The following is a 21,084-nucleotide window of genomic DNA, read 5'->3' as shown; positions in this document are numbered from 1 at the left end:
GGTTCAGAGGTGGTTTGCCATTGCCAGCCTCTGCATAGCAACCCTGGCATTCCATGTTGGTTTCCCAACCAAATACTTACCAGGGTCGACCTTGCTTAGCTTCTGAGATCTGATGGGATCAAGCTAACCTTGGCCATCCAGGTCAGGGATCTGGTAAGTTACAGTAATTTTAAAAACCCTTCTGCGAATACCAGTTTTTTTTAAAAAGGGAGATAATCTTACCTTCAGGGTCAGCTTCCTTTGGGGTAAATATGGTATACTTTGTAATTCTTTCTATGGATAACCTGTTTGTCCTCAGCCAAAGTCCAGAAGGAGATAGATGCCACAGTGGCTCCCTGCCAAAGGATCTGCTATGAGGATCGCAAGAACTTGCCCTACACGAATGCTGTGATTCACGAGGCCCAGCGCTTCAGCAACATTATCTCAATCGGGGTACCCCGGTTATGCGTGAAAGACACAATGATTCGACAGTTTCCCATCAAAAGGGTAAACAAATAACCTTTCTACACAGCCCTCTTTCCTATCAATATTGGAGGATAAAGCTTGGATTTCTTTCTCTTTTTTCATGGCGTTGTCACCCCCTTCCTGTTATGCCAGGATGGTGTAGTGGTTAAGAGTGGTGGTTTGGAGTGGTGGACTCTGTACTGGAGAACCAGGTTTGATTCCCCACTCCTCCACATGAGCGGCGGAGGCTAATCTGGTGAACAGGGTTGGTTTCCCCACTCCTACTCATGAAGCCAGCTGGGTGACCTTGGGGTAGTCACAGCTCTCTTAGAGCTCTCTCAGCCCCACCTACCTCATAGGGTATCTGTTGTGGGGAGGGGAAGGGGAGGTGATTTTAAGCCGGTTTTACCAGTTTTTTAAATGTAACGTTTGAGATTTTGGATTTGTAGCATAGCAATGCAAAATTATATTTACTGGTCTATGACCGCAATAAATTATTATTATTATTATTATGTAAGCCAGTTTGATTCTTCCTTAAGTGGTAGAGAAAGTTGGCATATAAAAACCAGCTCTTCTTCTTCTTCCTCTACCACTGAGGGAGGAAACGTAATGATGCTTTCCCCTGGTTTATGTGGGAAATCAAGCTGCTGAGACTATATTTCAGTCCTCTCAACAACCTCTCTCCCTACTCCCCTTGGTCTTGACCTGAGGTGGTTCCAGGTGCCTTTTTGCAGGAGGTTCCACACCTTTAGAATGGCTTCTGGGAAATCAGATCACCAACTTTGGCAGTTTTCAAGGAACACTGCCTCGTATGATTAATCAGAAGAGCATTTGAATGAGGTTGCTCCAAGCATTTGATGGCAGCCATGATGAGCTGGTTCATAGCTACAATATGTTCTTTTAGGGTGGTTTTAAATATTGGCCGTACCCAGATTTGTCTCATTTGGTGTTTGTAAACCCCTGAGGTGATGTGAAAGACCTCTGCCTGAGACCCTGGAGAGCCGCTGCCGGTCTGAGTAGACAATACTGACTTTGATGGACCAAAGGTCTGATTCAGTATAAGGCAGTTTCATGTGTTCATGTGTACCCTCTGGAGAGAAGGGCAGGAGATAAACATTTGAACCAGTAATGTCATAGATGCATTTCCCTGAGGTCTTTGCTGGTGGAGATCTTATTGATGATTTCCCCTCAGTTTCTTTGAGGGAGCAAACTGAATTTCTTGGCTTTCCCCCCTCCAGGGCACCATCATTTTTCCAAGCATTGCTTCTGCCTTGAAAGATCCTAATGAATGGGAGACACCCGGAGAGTTCAACCCCAGCCACTTCCTTGACAAAGATGGGAACTTCACATGCCCAGAAGCCTTCATTCCATTTTCTATAGGTGATTGTTAACAGCTGTTTTTATGAACCGGAGCTTGGAGCTCAAATTTAAAGGAATGTCTTCAGTTCTTCTTCAGTTTTGGGCACCTCAATTTAAGAAGGATGTAGACAAGCTGGAACTTGTCCAGAGGAGGGCAACAAAGATGGTGAGGGGTCTGGAGACCAAGTTCTATGAGGAAAGGTTGAAGGAGCTGGGTATGGTGAGCCTGGAGAGGAGAAGACTGAGAGGTGATATGATAACCATGTTCAAGTACTTGAAGGGCTGTCATATAGAGGATGGTGCAGAGTTGTTTTCCGTTGCCCCAGAAGGTCAGACCAGAACCAACGTGTTGAAATTAAACCAGAAGAGTTTCCGTCTAGACATTAGGAAGAATCTTCTAACAGTTAGAGCGGTTCCTCGGTGGAACAGGCTTCCTTGGGAGGTGGTAAGTTCTCCTTCCCTGGAAGTTTTTAAGCAGAGGCTAGATGGGTATCTGTCAGCAATGCTGATTCTATGACCTTTGGCAGATCATGGGAGGGAGGGCATCTTGGCCATCTTCTGGGCATGGAGTGGGGGTCACTGTGTGTGTGTGTGTGTTGGGGGGAGGTAGTTGTGAATTTCTTGCCTTGTGCAGTGGGTTGGACTAGATGACCCTGGTTTTCCCTTCCAATTCTATGATTCTTCTGTGACTATCCAGAACTGCTTAAACTTAATCATGTACTGAGGAGCTAATTTTGGCATAATGATATCCAATGTGTGTATTACTAGCAGTTTGCACATACCATAGTTGCATATACATGGTAGAAAGCCAGCGTGGTGTAGCGGTTAAGAATATCGGACTCTAATGTGGAGAGCCGGGTTCGATCCCCCACTCCTCCACATGAAGCCTGCTGGGTGACCTTGGGCCAGTCACAGTTCTCTCCGAACTCTCTCAGCCCACGCAGAGGCAGGCAATGGCAAACCACCTCCAAATGTCCCTTCCCTTGAAAACACGATGGGGTTGCCACAAGTCAACTGTGACCTTGATGGCACTTTCCACAACGCACATGGCAACGGTCCTCCGTTTTGCATTCAGTACAATTTTCGGATGTCTGGATCTGTAGGCAGTGGCAGACCGACATTTTTGGGACCCTGAAGCTTGATCTGTTATGGGGCCCCCTTCGCAACCAGAAACAATAGGGCAACATCCAACAAGGTCCAAAGGGCCTTGCTGCCCTTGCAAGGACCTCGAGGCCCAAATGGCGGAGGACAGGTGGTGGGGTGGAGTCCTTGAAAATGGGTGATACAGTGAGCCCCTTCCCACTCAATGAGGTCTGGGTAACCACCATTATCTTCTTCAGTGGGGTTGTTCTATGGCAGATGTACTGGTTCATTCTCTCATAGAGAGGTAGAATGTCATCCGAGGGGGCTTGTTAGGGTAAAGAGGTGAAAATCTGATTTTGGATGTTAAAATGCACAAGCGAGACGAATGCAGCCTGAATTGAGAATTCAGCTGTCTTTTTATGGTTTCGATTGGCTCTAGCCTAAGGGCTGAGCTATAGAACTATTAAGCCATGCAACAATGAAGGATATAAGGATCCAGCTGCCAAAATGTAGGCTATGAATAGATTCTGGTGAGCTCAGTGAGCCCTTACAGCTGGGGGCTCGGGCACTACAAGCCCCTCAGAAAATTTTGAAATGTGACCAATTACAGGGACATTTTGAGGCCATATGAAATGGGTACTAGAGCAAATTCTAAGGTCAGTATTAAGTACTTCATCCCATTGGCTTATGATTCTAACACTAAAATATCCTTATTTTAATAACAATCATTTAAAAAACTATCAATTTTGTTGAAAAATCCACTAAAAAAAAATTGCTTCAGGGCCCTCCGGGATTAGGGGCCCTGAAACGTAAGTTTCATTAGTTTCATAGTAGATCCGCCAGTGTCTGTAGGAGCTTTATGAATAGGGTTGTCAAGAGACATTCTAATTCCTCTTTACCGAGTTTCTCCCTGAAACCCAACAATTCATTTATTTTCCTCTTTTTAGGAATTTGGAGTCAGTTTCAAATTAATTCCGTTTTTGGTTAGAGAGAAATTCATAAAGAGGGGCAGGAAAGAAGGTGCTGAAAAATTTCATTTTGCAGGTGGCTCAGAGACCGGCCACGTCTTCCTTCTTCAGCTAGTGCCCCACCTTGAGGTTGGTAACATAAGACAACAGCAAGGGCTGAAGTTCTTCAAAGAGAAATCAAAGAGGAATGAAAGAGAAATTTCTCTTTTAAAAGAGGGGGAAAGAGAATAAGGTGAATCAGTGGCTATATCTAAAAAAGTATTTTTTTGGACATTTTCTTCCTCATAACAACACTATTTTTGTATTTCTGCTGTGAGAACAGGAAGAGATATTACATTTAGGGCTGTTGAAAAAGAAATCGGTAAAATTCGGATCCGGCAAAATTCAGCCCGTTTTGATCCGGGAAATGCCGAAGTCCGAACTCCCCCGCTTCGGTTCTGTGGAATCCGGCGCGAGATTTGAGTTCGGGGAAAAATTCGGCCGAATAAAGCCATTAAAAACACATTTGAGCCTTTCCGCGGCTCTGGGGGGGGCATCTTTGGAGGTAGACATTCCAAACTTTCAGCGTAGCTTCAGGGGCCTCGTCTTGCAAGACCCCCCAGGTTTTGTGAAGATTGGATCAGGGAGGGGGCAAGATATGGGGGCGGAAGGGCCCCCTCCTTAATGTGCATCTTTATTACATTTTACAGCACACTCGTGCCTTTCCACGGCTCGGGGGGGGGCATTTTTTGAGTTAGACATTCCAAACTTTCAGCATAGCTTCAGGGGGCCCTTCTTGCAAGACCCCCCAAGTTTTGTGAAGATTGGATCGGGGGCGAGATATGCCCCCCCCCATCCATCTACTGGAATGATTGCGAGCAGGCACAGGGAGACTCACACAAGGAGCACCGCCCCCTCCCCTATCCAACCAGGCTCGGCTGCACCCCAAGCGGGGGAAGAAAACAAGGTGCGCAAGGCGCACTTGCAAAGCCGATGGAAAGTCTCAAGCAAGTCTCACCAACCCTCCCCCAACTCTCCAACCATTACGGCACTGTGCTGCACCCCAAACGGGGGATAAAAATCCAACACACGTGAGACGCACTTGCAAATCCGAAGGAGAGTTTCAAGCAAGTCTGTCTCACCACCCCACCTCTCCAACCAATACGGCGCCGCGCTGCACCCCAAACAGGGAGAAAAAATCCAATGCGCGCTAGGCACACTTGCAAAGCTGACGGAGAGTCTCAAGCAAGTCTGTCTCACCCCCACACAGACACCTCTCCAACCGATACGGCGCCGTGCTGCACACCAAACGGGGAGAAAAAATCCAATGCGCGCTAGGCACACTTGCAAAGCCGACTGAGAGTCTCAAGCAAGTCTGTCTCACCCCCCACCTCTCCAATCAATCGGGCTCAGCTGCTGCTGCAACCTCCAAACGGAGAGACTCGTGGCGCTAGCGGCCGCACAGACTCAACTTTAAACTTTAAAAGCAGAACACACACTCCCGCAGAGGAGAGCAAGCACCCCCCCTCGGCAGAACGGGCAAAAGCCCTCTTTGGCTCCCCCCCACCCATAGAAACTGCTTCCCCCCCACACACAGACTCTGCTCCCCCCCCACAAAAATATATAGATAAAAGCCCCAAAATGGGTCTTACTGTGGATGTCTTCTCAGGAGTAATCCAATACGATTCCATTTATGCATGGGAGGTTTTGCCTTGGATTTGCCGCTCTCTAGATGCACAGGAAGGAACATGCCTGCTCGCAATCATTCCAGTGGATGGATTGGGGGGGACCGCATATCTCGCCCCCCCGATCGAATCTTAACAAAACTTGGGGGGTCTTGCAAGAAGGGCCCCCTGAAGCTACACTGAAAGTTTGGAACGTCTAGCTCAAAAAATGCCCCCCCCAGAACCGTGGAAAGGCACGAGTGTGCTGTAAAATGTAATAAAGATGCACATTGAGGGGGGCCCTACCGAGCCCCATATCTCGCCCCTGATCCAATCTTTACAAAACTTGGGGGGTCTTGCAAGAAGGGCCCCCTGAAGCTACGCTGAAAGTTTGGAATGTCTAGCTCAAAAAATGCCCCCCCCCCAGAGCCTTGGAAAGGCACTAGTGTGCTGTAAAATGTAATAAAGATGCACATTAAGGAGGGGGGTCCTACCGAGCCCCATATCTCGGCCCCCCCTGATCCAATCTTCACAAAACTTGGGGGGTCTTGCAAGAAGGGCCCCCTGAAGCTATACTGAAAGTTTGGAACATCTAGCTCAAAAAATGCCCCCCTCCCAGAGCTGTGGAAAAGAGAGAATGTGCACACGCACCCCCCCACACACGGGGATCTCTCACACAGATTCTTTCTCTCCCCGGGCCGCGCAGCAGCTGGGCTCACCCACTCAACTGTGACTGATTGGCCAGAAGAAGACCCAGCTTGGCCACCGATTGGCCAGGGAAGAATGCTGCTTACTAACTGACGGTTATGCTGCTGATTCTGAGCCCCCGAATTTGCCGGATTTATCCGGCGTCTGCTTGAACTCGCCAAATTCGGCTCGTCGTTTTCCCGCCTTTTTTGAATTCGGTTCCATCCGAAGTAGAAACCGCCAAATCGGGGGAAATTCGGCTGTTTTTTTGGTTCGGACGAACCGAATCGACAGCCCTAATTACATTGCCCGAGGCAGCCTGCCAGTAAGAATGCTGAGGAGGCAAAAATCTTATTTTTACTGGGGGGGGGTTATTTCCCCCCCTCTCCTCCGCTAATGTAGGGATACAAGGCAGGATGGACTAGATTTCCCCGAAGAAGCTAGGAGTGAACATGTATCCAAGTGGGAAAACACTTTAATGAGCCCTCTGATTATTTTTCTGCCTTGCCTTCTAACCATGAAATCTTCAAAGGGATATAAAAATCCACCCCACCCTCTCTGATAATAATGCAAAACATGACAGCAGCACACAATTAATAAACTTGTTCAACAAGAATCCCCAACGGGTAGCCAGAATTAAAAATGCCTGGGAAAAAAGAGAAAGTTTTAACTTGGTTTCTAAATGATAGGTTGCCCAGACCTGAATGGCCCGGGCTCCCAGGAGCTCATCTGATTTTGCAAGCTAAGCATATTCCCTTTATAATTGGGGGATGATGGTGCTTAATTATGTTTTGGTGTCTGCCTCTCAGTCACTTTCTTGAAAGAAAGAAAGAAAGAAAGAAAGAAAGAAAGAAAGAAAGAAAGAAAGAAAGAAAGACAGACAGACAGACAGACAGACAGACAGACACTCCGACTGGAAGGAAAGGTGAAGAAGAAGAAGAAGAAGAAGAAGAAGAAGAAGAAGAAGAAGAAGAAGAAGAAGAAGAGTGGTTTTTATATGCCGACTTTCTCTTCCACTTAAGGAAGAATCAAACCGGCTGACAATCACCTTCCCTTCCCCTCCCCACTAGAGACACTCTGTGAGGTAGGTGGGGCTGAGAGAGCTCAAAGAGAGCTGTGATTAGCCCAAGGTCACCCAGCTGGCTTCATGTGGAGGAGTGGGGGAAGCCAACCTGGCTCACCAGATCAGCATCCGCCGCTCATGTGGAGGAGTAGGGAATCAAACCTGGTTCTCCAGATCAGAGTCCACCGCTCCATATTCCCTTGATAATTGGGGTGCAGGGGTGGGGTGCTTAATGATGTTTTGGTGTCTGCCTCTCAGTCACTTTCTTGAAAGAAAGAAAGAAAGAAAGAAAGAAAGAAAGAAAGAAAGAAAGAAAGAAAGAAAGACAGACAGACAGACACTCCGACTGGAAGGAAAGGTGAAGAAGAAGAAGAAGAAGAAGAAGAAGAAGAAGAAGAAGAAGAAGAGTGGTTTTTATATGCCGACTTTCTCTTCCACTTAAGGAAGAATCAAACCGGCTGACAATCACCTTCCCTTCCCCTCCCCACTAGAGACACTCTGTGAGGTAGGTGGGGCTGAGAGAGCTCAAAGAGAGCTGTGATTAGCCCAAGGTCACCCAGCTGGCTTCATGTGGAGGAGTGGGGGAAGCCAACCTGGCTCACCAGATCAGCATCCGCCGCTCATGTGGAGGAGTAGGGAATCAAACCTGGTTCTCCAGATCAGAGTCCACCGCTCCATATTCCCTTGATAATTGGGGTGCAGGGGTGGGGTGCTTAATGATGTTTTGGTGTCTGCCTCTCAGTCACTTTCTAGAAAGAAAGAAAGAAAGAAAGAAAGAAAGAAAGAAAGAAAGAAAGAAAGAAAGAAAGAAAGAAAGAAAGAAAGACAGACAGACACTCCGACTGGAAGGAAAGGTGAAGAAGAAGAAGAAGAAGAAGAAGAAGAAGAAGAAGAAGAAGAAGAAGAAGAAGAAGAAGAAGAAGAAGAAGAAGAAGAAGAAGAGTGGTTTTTATATGCCGACTTTCTCTTCCACTTAAGGAAGAATCAAACCGGCTGACAATCACCTTCCCTTCCCCTCCCCACTAGAGACACTCTGTGAGGTAGGTGGGGCTGAGAGAGCTCAAAGAGAGCTGTGATTAGCCCAAGGTCACCCAGCTGGCTTCATGTGGAGGAGTGGGGGAAGCCAACCTGGCTCACCAGATCAGCATCCGCCGCTCATGTGGAGGAGTAGGGAATCAAACCTGGTTCTCCAGATCAGAGTCCACCGCTCCATATTCCCTTGATAATTGGGGTGCAGGGGTGGGGTGCTTAATGATGTTTTGGTGTCTGCCTCTCAGTCACTTTCTTCCCTGGAAAGAGAAAGAAAGAAAGAAAGAAAGAAAGAAAGAAAGAAAGAAAGAAAGAAAGAAAGAAAGAAAGAAAGAAAGAAAGAAAGAAAGAAAGAAAGAAAGAAAGAAAGAAAGAATGACACTCAGACTGGAAGGAAAAGTTTAAGAAAGGGATAGTCACACCTTTAGAAAACACCCTGCCTATGAGTTTCTGACCCTTTTTCTTGAAAGTCTAAGAGGAAAGATAACTTTGGCCACCCTAGGGTTCTAACTAGGGTTGCCAACCTCCAGGTACTAGCTGGAGATCTCCTGCTATTACAAGTGATCTCCAGCCGATAGAGATCAGTTCACCTGGAGAAAATGGCTGCTTTGGTAACTGAACTCTATGGCATTGACGTCCCTCCTCTCCCCAAACTCCACCCTTCTCAGGCTCCGCCCCAAAAATCTCCAGGGATTTCCCAATCCGGAGCTGGCAATAGGGTTGCCAGGAGGATTTGGGGCTGAGCCTGAAGAGGGTGAGGTTTTTTTGGGGGGGACTTCAATGCCATAGAGTCCAATTGCCAAAGAGGCCATTTTCTCCAGGTGAAGTGATCTCTATTGTCTGGTGATCAGTTGTAATAGCAGGAGATCTCCAGTCAGTACCTGGAGGTTGGCAACCCTAGTTCTAATTTATAGATTCTAACTTATTTACCCCCTTTCTTTTGTGGCCAGATTTAAGAAAATATATTCAATAACCTTGATGCTTGGACTACATAAAAGGGGTATATTTGAGAATGCCTAACCTGGAAATGCACTGACCTGGATGGCCCAGGCTAGCCTGATCTCATCAGATCTCACAAGCCAGGCAGGGTGAGCCCTGGTTACTGCTTGGATGGGAGACCTGGAAGTCCAGGTTTGTTACACAGAGGAAACCAATGGCAAACCACCGCTGTTCACCTCTTGCATGAAAAACCCGACAGGGTCACATAAATAGGCAGGGACTTGACAGCCCTTTCTGCCACCACCTAAATGACAAAATTAACCCTTTTTATCCTGGTGATATGAACCCTTCTGAGACGCAACCGGGTAGGGTTGCCAACCTCCAGGTACTAGCTCGAGATCTCACATGAAGCTGCCTTATACTGAATCAGACCCTTGGTCCATCAAAGTCAGTCTTTTCTACTCAGACCCGCAGCAGCTCTCCAGGGACTCAGGCAGAGGTCTTTCACATCACCTACTTGCCTAGTCCCTTTAACTGGAGATGCTGGGGATTGAACCTGGGACCCTGTCAGGCTGCTATCTCGGTTTCGTTATTGCCTCTGTCTCTGCGCTGTACTGTCTGGCCCTCAAGGTCGCATACCTAGGCCTGGGAACTCAGCTCCTGGGAAACTGTATTCAGCCTATGCTTGTAATCTCCCGCCTTTTCTGCTTTATATTATCTCCCAGCTAGTGAGTCTCTCATAGCTGTCATTTTATTCGTTTGCACTGTATGCCTAATTGACCAGTAAAAGCCATTTGCTTGGACTCTATATGACTTTGTGGTGATTTCTGGTTCTGTGGGCCAAGGGCTGACATTATGACAGCTAACCCAACTTCACCATTCTACTAGCCGGGCTGGAGCCCAGGAGGGTTCGCCTGCCACTTGGATGGGAGCTGTGGAGCTCTCCAGGTGATCTACTACCCTGGAGCCCTTCTCTGAGGATCCTACTCTGTCACAAGACATAATCGCTGAACTTTTTCGGACTACCCTAGAGGTCTGCCGCTTGCGGGGACTAGTGCAGACACAGTGGCAATTTCTAAAAGGGGCTCTCTGGATGCTAGCCCCGGAAGGTACTAATACTCGTTTAGACCTGCAGGATTTTGATCAATTACTGGACGATGCCCGGTTGGCAGCCGAGGATTTACAAATACTGACCGGACTTTTGGACAATCTTATCTCTCGGGAGTCTCTCCCACCTAGAACTCTGTCGAGCGCTGTTACCCGGGAAAGAGCCACGATGGCAGGAGCTGCACCGGAAGGTTTTTCCCTGGTACCTAATGCAGCCGATTGTCAGGCTGAAGCCAAACGGCTCGCCGTTCACACAGCTCTCCTCCTTGTGGATTGTACAAAGGACACCCCGGTGTCCACCCTGGCTCAACTTTTGACCTCAACATTTGAGGCCGACGCGCCCGCAATTGCAGTTCGGCTACAGCCTCTACTGGGCGGGGAACCCGATCCCATACTGGCACTCCTGGAAACGGAGCTGTTACCGCGCGTTACGGCAGTTATAGCCCAGAAACTTGAGGACGCCAAGGTTCTTGCGGATAGGAAAGCTGCAGCAGCTAAGGCGGAGGCCGAGGCTCACGCTGCCAAAGTTAAAGAGCGGGCACCAATGGACACCCGTCCTAAAGACAGAACAGGGGGCCCGTTAGGTCTCTCTTTTTCCCCGATTTTTGCTCCATCGCGCGCAACCCAACGCGCACGCCGTCTTGCTGACCGCCGTCAGGACCCAGAGGAGTCTGAGAAAGAGAACCTTTATGAAGACACCTCTCAATGGGCCACGAGTTTTCGGACAAGTAAACCTCAGCGCACTGGTGGTCCGGGTGAGGACGTTTACCTCTTACGTGCCCAGAATCGGGAACTCTCCGACCGTGTCGATCAGCTCCAAGAACTAATGGAGCGAATGCTTCAGGACAATCGACAGTTACAACAAGCTCTCTTGGCTCAGGTACAGCCCGTCCCACCCCCGGGTCCAGGAGTTCCCGGTCAGCCACCCGCTAACGTGCCTGTGCTGCCTCTGCCTCCCGGAGCTCCCGTTGTACCGCCGCCCGGTCCGCCTGTTCAACCAGTTCAGCCTGTACCCGGACCTTGGATGCAACTCAAATTGAGAACTACTTACGATGGGTCCCTCAAGACTCTACCTTGTTTTTTGCATCAAGTGGACAGCTATATGCGGGAACAGGGGCAATTGTTCCCCACGGAGGATAGCAGGGTGCGCTATGTGGCTTCCCTTCTAACGGGTAAAGCAGCGGAATGGATGGTCCTCCAGTTCGACACCCGTTCCCGCTCTATCCGTACCCTCAACAACTTTATGACTGCTTTGCGGAGGAGGTTTGAAGACCCCTTCCTGGGGGAACGAGCCAAATCAGAACTGTTACAACTCAGGCAAGGCTCCACTCCGGTTCGAGAGTTTGCCGACGAATTTCAGAGACTGGCGAGTAAAATTGTGGGATGGCCCGAGGCCACCTTAATTCATCATTTCAGGGAATCCCTACACCCTGATATTCTGAACTGGTCATACATGCGAGGGGATCCTGATACTCTTGAGGGATGGATCCTGTTAGCCGAGGAAGTGGAAAGCCGCCGACGCTATGTTTCCCATGTCCGCCAAAAGCACAGGGAAAAAGGCACCCAAAAGCCTCAGCCCAAGGCGCCACTGCCCACTCCACGGAATCCCGCACGCCCGCCCCAGGAACGGGAAGACCGGTTTCAGAGGGGGGCCTGTCTTATTTGCGGAGGAATGGGTCACTTTGCAGCTGTCTGCCCGTACCGCCCGGAAGCATCTCGCCCCAGCACGACAACCCGAGCCAGAGGTCGTCCACCACGCAGAGGCACCGCGGCCACCCGCAGCGCAGCGCCGGGAAGACCCACACCCTCTGCACTTCACGTTGGAGACCCGACCTCCCTGCCTACTACTGATGACCCTGCCGGGTCTCGGATTACAAGTGCCCCATTGGGGGACAACTCTCCATCCTCGGATGAAGGAGACCCATGGAATTCTCCAGCCTTAAACCTAGAATCTCCCCTCGACTTGTCAAAAAACGGCTTCGGTCTGTGGTGAATGGAGCGTCTCCACAGACCTCTGCAGATTCCCCTGCTAAACCGAATGCTCCCACTAAAATCAAGGAAGTGGACACCACTGTCTACGTGGACGCAGTCCTACAACACCATAAAGGTGGCCCCCAATTGCCCGTCAAAGCACTCATTGACTCCGGTTGCTGTCGCACTCTCATAAGTGAGGCCACTTTTGCTGCTCTCAAAGCCGAATCTGAGGCTTTGCCAAACCCTGTCCAATTTGCCCAAATGGACGGGAGCGATTTCCAGGGGGGTCCAGTTGATCACCGAACCGTAGGGGTAGCGATGGGAATTGGTTCCCACTGGGAACAAATAGACTTCACTATAGCCCCTATCCGATTCGAAGTGGTCTTGGGAATTAACTGGATTAAAGGACATAGCCCAGTATTGATTGGGAAACAAACACTATCTCCTTCGCTAGTCCCACCTGCGACCAGCATCGGCAGAACTTTGCTCTGCTATATCCGCCCGTTCCGGCATTAATCTCCACTGCCCCAGCACCTCCGGTCCTACCTGCTGTATACCGGGACTTTGAAGATGTCTTCGACCTTAGGGAATGTGATGCCTTGCCCCCCCACCGAGCCTCAGACTGTGCGATTGAGGTGGTAAAGGACTGCACATTAACCAAAAGTAAGATTTACCCTATGAGCGCTTCCGAGCGCACTGTCCTCCGGGACTTTTTGGACAAAAACCTCGCCAGAGGGTTCATTCGCCCTTCGAATGCCCCAAACTCGGCCCCCGCGTTTTTCGTCCGGAAAAAAGAGGGCGACCTTCGCCTGTGCATTGACTTCAGAAAGCTCAATGCGGTTACCCAGACCAACGCCTATCCTATCCCATTAATATCGGATATTTTGGGACAATTACAGGAAGGCCGTGTGTTCTCTAAGTTAGACTTGGTGGAAGCCTACTACCGAGTCCGTATCCGCGAAGGGGATGAGCACCTCACTGCCTTCTCTAGCTGTTTCGGAATGTATGAATTCCTTGTGATGCCGTTCGGATTAAAAGGGGCCCCGGGGGTCTTCATGCAACTCATCAATGAAATCCTACATGACCTTCTATATCGTGGGGTGGTGGTCTATTTAGATGACATTCTCATTTATTCGAAAACTATGAACGAGCATGTGGCTCTGGTCCGGGAAGTTCTGCAACGCCTGCGTGACCATCAACTTTTCGCAAAACTAGCTAAATGCGAATTTCATCAAAGCAAACTCACGTTTTTGGGATACATCATCTCCCACCAAGGTCTTCGCATGGACCCCGCCAAAGTCCAAGCCGTCCTTGATTGGACTCCCCCCACCAACCGTAAGCAAGTACAGCAATTTCTGGGATTTGCAAACTTCTACCGGGGATTCATCCCTAACTTCGCCCAGGTGGCTCTACCCATTACAGACCTACTGAAAACTAAGGGAAAAGTAAGCTCGGCTGCCTTGCCCTCCGCAAAAATCCTATGGACTGAGCAATGCCAAACCGCTTTTCTGGCCCTCAAACGCCTCTTCACTTCGGAGCCGGTGCTACGGCACCCAGACCCAAATCAAATGTTCATTGTGCAAGTCGATGCTTCCGATGTAGCCATGGGAGGGGCTCTCCTCCAGCAAGGACCGGATGGTCTTCTTCACCCTTGCGCTTACTTTTCAAAAAAATTTGCGCACGCTCAATTAAACTGGCCCATCTGGGAGAAAGAGGCCTCAGCAGTTCATCATGCACTGACTCTATGGCGGCAATTCTTGGAAGGATCTAAAGTCCCCTTTGAGGTTTGGACCGATCACAAAAATCTAGCTGCCCTCACGGGGTCCCATAAGCTGTCGGCGAAACAACAACGGTGGGCGGAGTTCTTTGCTCAGTTCCGTTTCACCCTGAAGCACGTCCCTGGGAAGCAGAACGTTCTCACGGATGCCCTCTCCCGTTTACCACAATATCCGGTAAAACTCGAGAGACCCACCAACTCTCTGTTCACCCCTATGCAACGTGGAACCCTACCTGTGCTGGCTGTGCAAACTCGATCCCAGCACCAGCACGCCGTACCCAACTTACAGGCTCCGCCAGCCCAACCGGCTGCCCAGCCGCCACCGCAACAGACCGGCGTTCCCGCCCTTCCTACCCCTCCGGCCGCCCAGCCGCCTGCAGTCTGCGCGCCGCCGCACGTAAGCACTAACCCCATCACTGTTTCTAAGATCACCATGACCGACGGGGGGCCCCCCTCCAAAATCCCCATCTCCAAGTCCTTTTTAAATGTCCTTCGGGACCAGTGCCTTTTAGAACGCTCCGCTCATACCCTACCTCCTGGTATTTTGGAACAGGGAGGGTCCTGGTACAAGGACTCGAAATTGTATGTACCCAAAGCTCTCCGGAAGGACGTTTTACATTTAGCTCATGGAGCCAAAACAGCTGGGCACTTTGGGTTTCTGAAAACCCTTCACTTATTGCGCAGACAGTTCTGGTGGGGGGGAATGCGTTCCGACATTGACTCTTTCATCCGCAGCTGTCCCGTTTGTGCCGCCGCGAAACGATCGCAGGGAAAACCCCCGGGACTGCTTCAACCTCTTGAAACGCCCAGCAAACCTTGGGAAGTGATTGCTATGGACTTTATGACTGATCTCCCTCTCAGTGGGGGAAAAACTGTGTTGTGGGTTGTTACTGATTTGTTTTCTAAACAAATACATTTGATTCCATGCGCAGGGATTCCCTCTGCTCAGAAACTAGCCCGCCTCTTCGTAACGCATATCTTTCGTTTACATTCGTTTCCGCGTAAGATAATTTGTGACCGCGGAAGTGGTTTCGTTTCTAAGTTTTGGAAAGCTTTCCTCAAGTTGGTGGGAGTGGAACAAGGGTTGTCTAGTGCATACCATCCCCAAACTGATGGTCAAACTGAACGTGTTAATGCTGTACTTGAATGCTATTTACGCTGTTATGTCAACTACCACCAGGATGACTGGGTGGAACTGTTACCTTTAGCAGAATATGCCTACAATAATGCCATGCATCAATCCACAGGTTTTAGCCCATTTTATGCCGTTTATGGACAAGATTTCAGTCCTATTGCTCCTGCAGATGATGTAGAGGGGGAGGGGAACCCCGACATTGCCTCCTGGGCACACGCCCTCCGTACCACTTGGCCCTGGCTCGTTAGCAACCTCGACCGAGCCAAGCGTAAATACAAAGCACAAGCTGACAAACATCGCTCCCCCGGGGGTGATCTGCAAGTGGGTGCTTTGGTTTACCTTTCCACCAAAAATCTCCGTTCCACCCGTCCGTGCCATAAGCTCAGTGCTAAATTCATTGGCCCTTTCCCCATCACCCGGGTCATAAACCCTGTCACGGTGGAACTGGCTCTCCCCAAATCCTTGAGGCGTGTGCATCCTGTCTTCCACATTAGCCTCCTCAAACCCCATGTTGCTTCTCCACAGTGGCATCCGGATCCACCTCCTGCGCAACCCATCATGGTGGGGGGGGAGGAACACTTCGAAGTCTCCAAGATCCTTGACTCCCGTGTTCACCATGGCAACCTGCAGTATTTAGTCCGTTGGAAACATTTCCCCCCTGCCTATGACGAATGGGTGCGCGCACGGGATGTCTCCGCCCCCGACCTCGTCAACGCCTTTCACATTGCTTACCCAGATAAGCCAGCCCCCTTGCGAACTGGGAGGGGGCCTTGAGGGGAGCAGAATGTCAGGCTGCTATCTCGGTTTCGTTATTGCCTCTGTCTCTGCGCTGTACTGTCTGGCCCTCAAGGTCGCATACCTAGGCCTGGGAACTCAGCTCCTGGGAAACTGTATTCAGCCTATGCTTGTAATCTCCCGCCTTTTCTGCTTTATATTATCTCCCAGCTAGTGAGTCTCTCATAGCTGTCATTTTATTCGTTTGCACTGTATGCCTAATTGACCAGTAAAAGCCATTTGCTTGGACTCTATATGACTTTGTGGTGATTTCTGGTTCTGTGGGCCAAGGGCTGACAGACCCTCTGCATGCCAAGCAGATGCTCTGCCACTGAGCCATGCCCCCTCCCCAATCTCCTGCTATTACAACTGATCTCCAGCCAATAGAGATCAGTTCACCTGGAGAAAATGGCAGCTTTGGCAATTGGACTCTATGGTATTGAAGTCTTTCCCCAAACCCCGCCCTCCTTAGACTCCACCCCAAAAACCTCCCGGTGTTTGCGAAGAGGGACCTGGCAACCCTACTCTTACCTTCTTTTCCTGCCTGCAGTATGGAGTCTCCCAGGAGGTTCATTTCCCTGTCCCAACACTGAAGAATAAAGATCGTATCACGTCTGGCTTCTTGTCCAGGATTATTTCTTTTGCCTTCGGAAGTGGAGCTGCAGTCCCTTGGGACAAGTCTGGTTTTATATTCCTCAAATGTATTGTGGTCCACATCTGGATCCCCCTGCAGGCAGTAATTATTACACCAGCCCAAAACAGAAATGCTTCGCTGTTCATGTTTGCTGCCTGCTATCCAATAAACCCCAGAGTGGGTATCTGTTAGTCTTTTGCAACCGAAACAAACAAGTCACCTTGCGGCACCTCAAAGATTAAGAGATTTGATGAAACATAATCTTGCTGCGTTACACAAATGTAGCCAGATTGGCATTTTTTCATTTGCACCAGGCTAAGCAGCTGGTTCTCTACCTGTCCTGCCCTGACCTAGCTTCAGTGATCCACGCAACATAGGGTTGCCAACCTCCAGGTAGTAGCTGGAGATCTCCTGCTATTACAATCGATCTCCAGGTGACAGAGATCAGCTCCCCTGGAGAAAATGGCCACTTTGGCCATTGGACTCTATGGCATTGAAGTCCTTCCCCTCCCCAAACCCTGCCCTCTGCAGGCTCTGCCCCAAAAACCTCCCGCTGGTGGCTAAGAGGGACCTGGCATCCCAAACGCAATGGTCACCTCCAGGATGGACTACTGTAACACGCTCTAAGCAGGGCTACCCTTAAGGCTGCTGTGGAAACTTCAGCTGGTCCAGAATGCAGCGGAGAGGGTCCTTACGGGGACCCCGCGGAGAGCACATACCCAATCGGTGCTCCACCAGCTGCCCTGGCTCCAGGTTGAGTACCAGGATCACATGCCTGTTATGTCAGGTGCTGTGGAACACGGGCAGGATAGATGCTGCTGCAGCCGTCTTGCTTGTGGGCTTCCTAGAGGCACCTGGTTGGACACTGTGGGAACAGACTGCTGGACTTGATGGGCCTTGGTCTGATCCAGCATGGCTTCTCTTATGTTCTTATGGAGGATGGGCCATCCATGGCTACTAGTCCAAATGGATTCTAGCCATAATGCATACCTATTCTCTCCAGGATCAGAGGAGCATGCCTGTTCTATGAGGTGCTGTGAAACACAGGCAGGATGCTGCTGCAGTCACCTTGTTTGTGGACTTCCTGGAGGCACCTGTTGGCCACTGTGTGAACAGACTGCTGGACTTGATGGGCCTTGGTCTGATCCAGCAGGGCTTTTCTTTTGATCTTATGCCTATTATATTAGGTGGTGAGGAACGCAGGCAGGATGGTGCTGCTGCAGTCATCTTGCTTGAGGGCTTCCTGGAGGCACCTGGTTGGCCACTGTGGGAACAGACTGCTGTACCTGATGGACCTTGGTCTGATCCAGCAGGGCCTTTCTTATGTTCTTATGCCTTTTATATTAGGTACTGTGGAACACAGGCAGGATAATGCTGCTGCAGCCGACTTCTTTGTGGGCTTCCTGGAGGCACCGGGGTGGCCACTGTGCGAACACACTGCTGGACCTAATGGGCCTTGGTCTGATCCAGCAGGGCCTTTCTTATGTTCTTATGTTAGAGTTGCCAGGCCCCTCTTCACTACCGGAGGGAGGTTTTTGGAGCAGAGACTGAGGAGAGTGGGGTTTGGGGAAGGGAGGGACTTCGATGCCATAGAATCCAATGGCCAAAAAATTGGCTAAAGAGAGGCGAAGCCCAGACAGCGTAGTCTGCAAATTCAAACAGAATAATCTGCTTAGAAACAGGATTTGAATCAGAGAGACTCAATGGAGACTCAATGGGCAAGATGTAGAGCGACAGGCTTCTGATGAAGCTGATATGCGAAACAAGGATAAATTGCAAAACCTTGTACAGTTTGTTTTGTGTTGACAGAAGTGCTTTGGAAATTATAAGTTGATATCTAAAATTATAAATCACCTTTTTGGAAAATTATATAATTCATTACATTCAGGTGTATAGTGGTATTTTTTGCCTCTTTATATATAAGTACCTGGAGGTTGGCAACCCTGTCTTATGTTCTTATGTTTGAGGTTCTGGTATTGACCTTTGAAACCCTAAACGTTCTGGGATCATCACATCTACGGGATTGCCTTGCCCAATACACCCCTTAGAGAACATTACGCTCATCCAGTAACAATTTATTATTGGTCCCCGGCCCGAGAAGTAGTGCCTGTCCTCGACCAGGACCAGAGTTTTTTTTGGCTCTGTTCTGGTGGAACTCACTGCGGGAGAGCCAGCATGGTGTAGTAGTTAAGAGCAGTGGTTTGGAGCGGTGGACTCTAATCTGGAGAACTGGGTTGGATTCCCCACTCCTCCACATGAGCGGCAGATGCCAATCTGGTGAACCGGGTGGATCTCCTCACTCTTCCACACAAAGCCTGCTGGGTGACCTTGGGTTAGTCACAGCTCTGTTAGAGCTCTCTCAGCCCTACCTACCTCCTAGGGTGTCTGTTGTGGGGAGGGGAAGGGAAGGTGATTGTCAGCCGGTTTGATTCTTCCTTAAGTGGCAGAGAAAGTCGGCATATACAAGCCAACTCTTCTTCTTCTTCTTGCAGTGCATTCCTGAGCTTTCGACGTGGGGGACGGCAGGGAGGAGGCTCTGCTGCGGCGCCTCCTAACCCATTTCCCTGGTGCCAAAAACTCAAAAAAAGCCTTTTAAAGGATTTTAAAATTTTAAATGAGGCTTTTCGCCCCATAGAGAAAAGCCTGCTAAAAAGCAGGCGCAGCCTTGCTCTTCTCGCCCCCGGCATACCCGGGGCAAAAGGGGACAGGAGCTGCCATTAGGCAACCTCCTCCCCGCCCCGGGAACACCAGGGCGGGCCTCCCTGCTGGCGTAGCCCGGACACCGGTATGGGGGGCCCTAACGTTGGCTGTTAGCTCAGTTCCTCAGGGCCTACAAGATGGAGCTGTTCCGCCAGGCCTACGGTTGAGGGTAGCAATCATAGCTGGCTTACCTGTCCCATGTTCCATCTGTGCTCCATCTTCTCACCTGACTGTGTGGGTACTAGTGCTATTATGAAAGACGCCATCTGGATCTTTGGTTTTAATCTGTGATTTTTAAAGGTTTCATTACAGGTTTTAATCATAGTTTATTGTGTATGCTGATGTACTGTGATTTTAATTGAAATGCGGCTTGATGTTGTGTTTTAGAGCCGCCCTGAGCCCAATCATAGTCGGGAAAGGACAGGGTAAAAATCTAATAAACAATTAAATAAATTACAGTAGACACACGTACAATCCACGCACAGTGTACACGCGATCTTTCTCTGTACATGTGTTGAATAATTCTCATGTTACATTCAATCCACGGACAGCTGAATGTGTGATTGAAAACCCACATTTATCCAGATATGGATCCCTGGTGTTCATTGTAAAGTGAATGCGTTTGCGCTCTTTCTGACCAACAGATGTCCCCACGGTATTGGTTGTAACATGCTTGTTGGGGAAAGGTGACCATGGAATAGGGTTGCCAACCTCCAGGTAGTGGCTGGAGATCTCCCGCTATTACTGATTCCAACAGTGATCAGTTCGCCCAAAGAAAATGGCTGCTTTGTCAATTGGACTCTATGGCACTGAAGTCCCTCCCCTCTCCAAACCCTGCCTTCCTCAGGCTCCACCCCAAAAATCTCCAGGTATTTCCCAACCCAGAGTTGGCAACCCTATTTACCATGCATGTGTGATTTTTGGCATTCATCTCTCTCCTCCTCTTCCTTCCCTCCCCCCCCCCCCAGGACATCGGATGTGTCTGGGAGATCATTTGGCCAGGACGGAGCTCTTTATTTTCTTCTCCAACCTCCTGAAGGCCTTCACCTTCCATTTACCAGAAGGAGTGAAAGACGTAAACCTGGAACCCATCTTGGGGGGTACGATGCAGCCTCACTATTTTGAGATCTGCGCTGTACCTCGCTAAACTTTGCGTGGAGGTTTCTGAGCGCACTGAGGAAGCTACATGACAGTCAGGCATTACACGGACTTCGAGAATCTTGTTTTCTGTCGGAAGAGTCTTTGGAATCATGAGAATCTCAGGTTTCCGTAGAGGGTTTTTTCAGTGCCCTCACGACTACCGAGGGCACACCTTAATTCTTCTTTACTATTTATTTCCCAGGTTCATTGCAGATGGGAAGTCTTGGGGTATGGGCCACATCAACCAAAGACTGGAAGATACAAGATGGCACCCCCAAAGAATTCTGCTGTCATCTTAGGCAGCCAAAGTGCCTGTGTTGACCTGCCAGCCTTGTATGAGGTCAAGGGTCATGACTTCCAGTTAGGGTTGCCAACTTCCAGGTACTAGATGGAGATCTCCTGCTATTACAACTGATCTCCAGCCAATAGAGATCAGTTCCCCTGGAGAAAATGGCCGCTTTGGCCATTGGACTCTATGGCATTGATGTCCTCCTCTTCGCCCTCCTCAGGCTCTGCCCTGAACCCCGCCCTCCTCAGGCTCCACCCCAAAAACCTCCCACTGGTGGCGAAGAGGGACCTGGCAACCCTAGAGAAGGTTAGGAGGGCTTGCTATTGTTTCTTTGGTCAG

General features: G+C 49.6%; 1 protein-coding gene across 1 annotated transcript in view; it reads left to right on the top strand.

The window, feature by feature from the left end:
• Positions 1–20,463, top strand: part of LOC130477395 (cytochrome P450 2J6-like) — a 46,248-nt gene extending 25,785 nt beyond the window's left edge. Inside the window, exons 7-9 of the mRNA XM_056849332.1 lie at positions 299–486; positions 1,683–1,824; positions 20,285–20,463. Coding sequence (XP_056705310.1) covers positions 299–486; positions 1,683–1,824; positions 20,285–20,463 — 509 coding nt within the window. The remainder of the gene's footprint in view (positions 1–298; positions 487–1,682; positions 1,825–20,284) is intronic.
• Positions 20,464–21,084: the final 621 nt, after the last annotated feature.

Source organism: Euleptes europaea, chromosome 5, assembly GCF_029931775.1.
Source record: "Euleptes europaea isolate rEulEur1 chromosome 5, rEulEur1.hap1, whole genome shotgun sequence".
Lineage (NCBI taxonomy): Eukaryota > Metazoa > Chordata > Lepidosauria > Squamata > Sphaerodactylidae > Euleptes > Euleptes europaea.
Note: the sequence above shows the minus strand (reverse complement) of the source record. Positions and strands in the feature narration are given on the sequence as shown.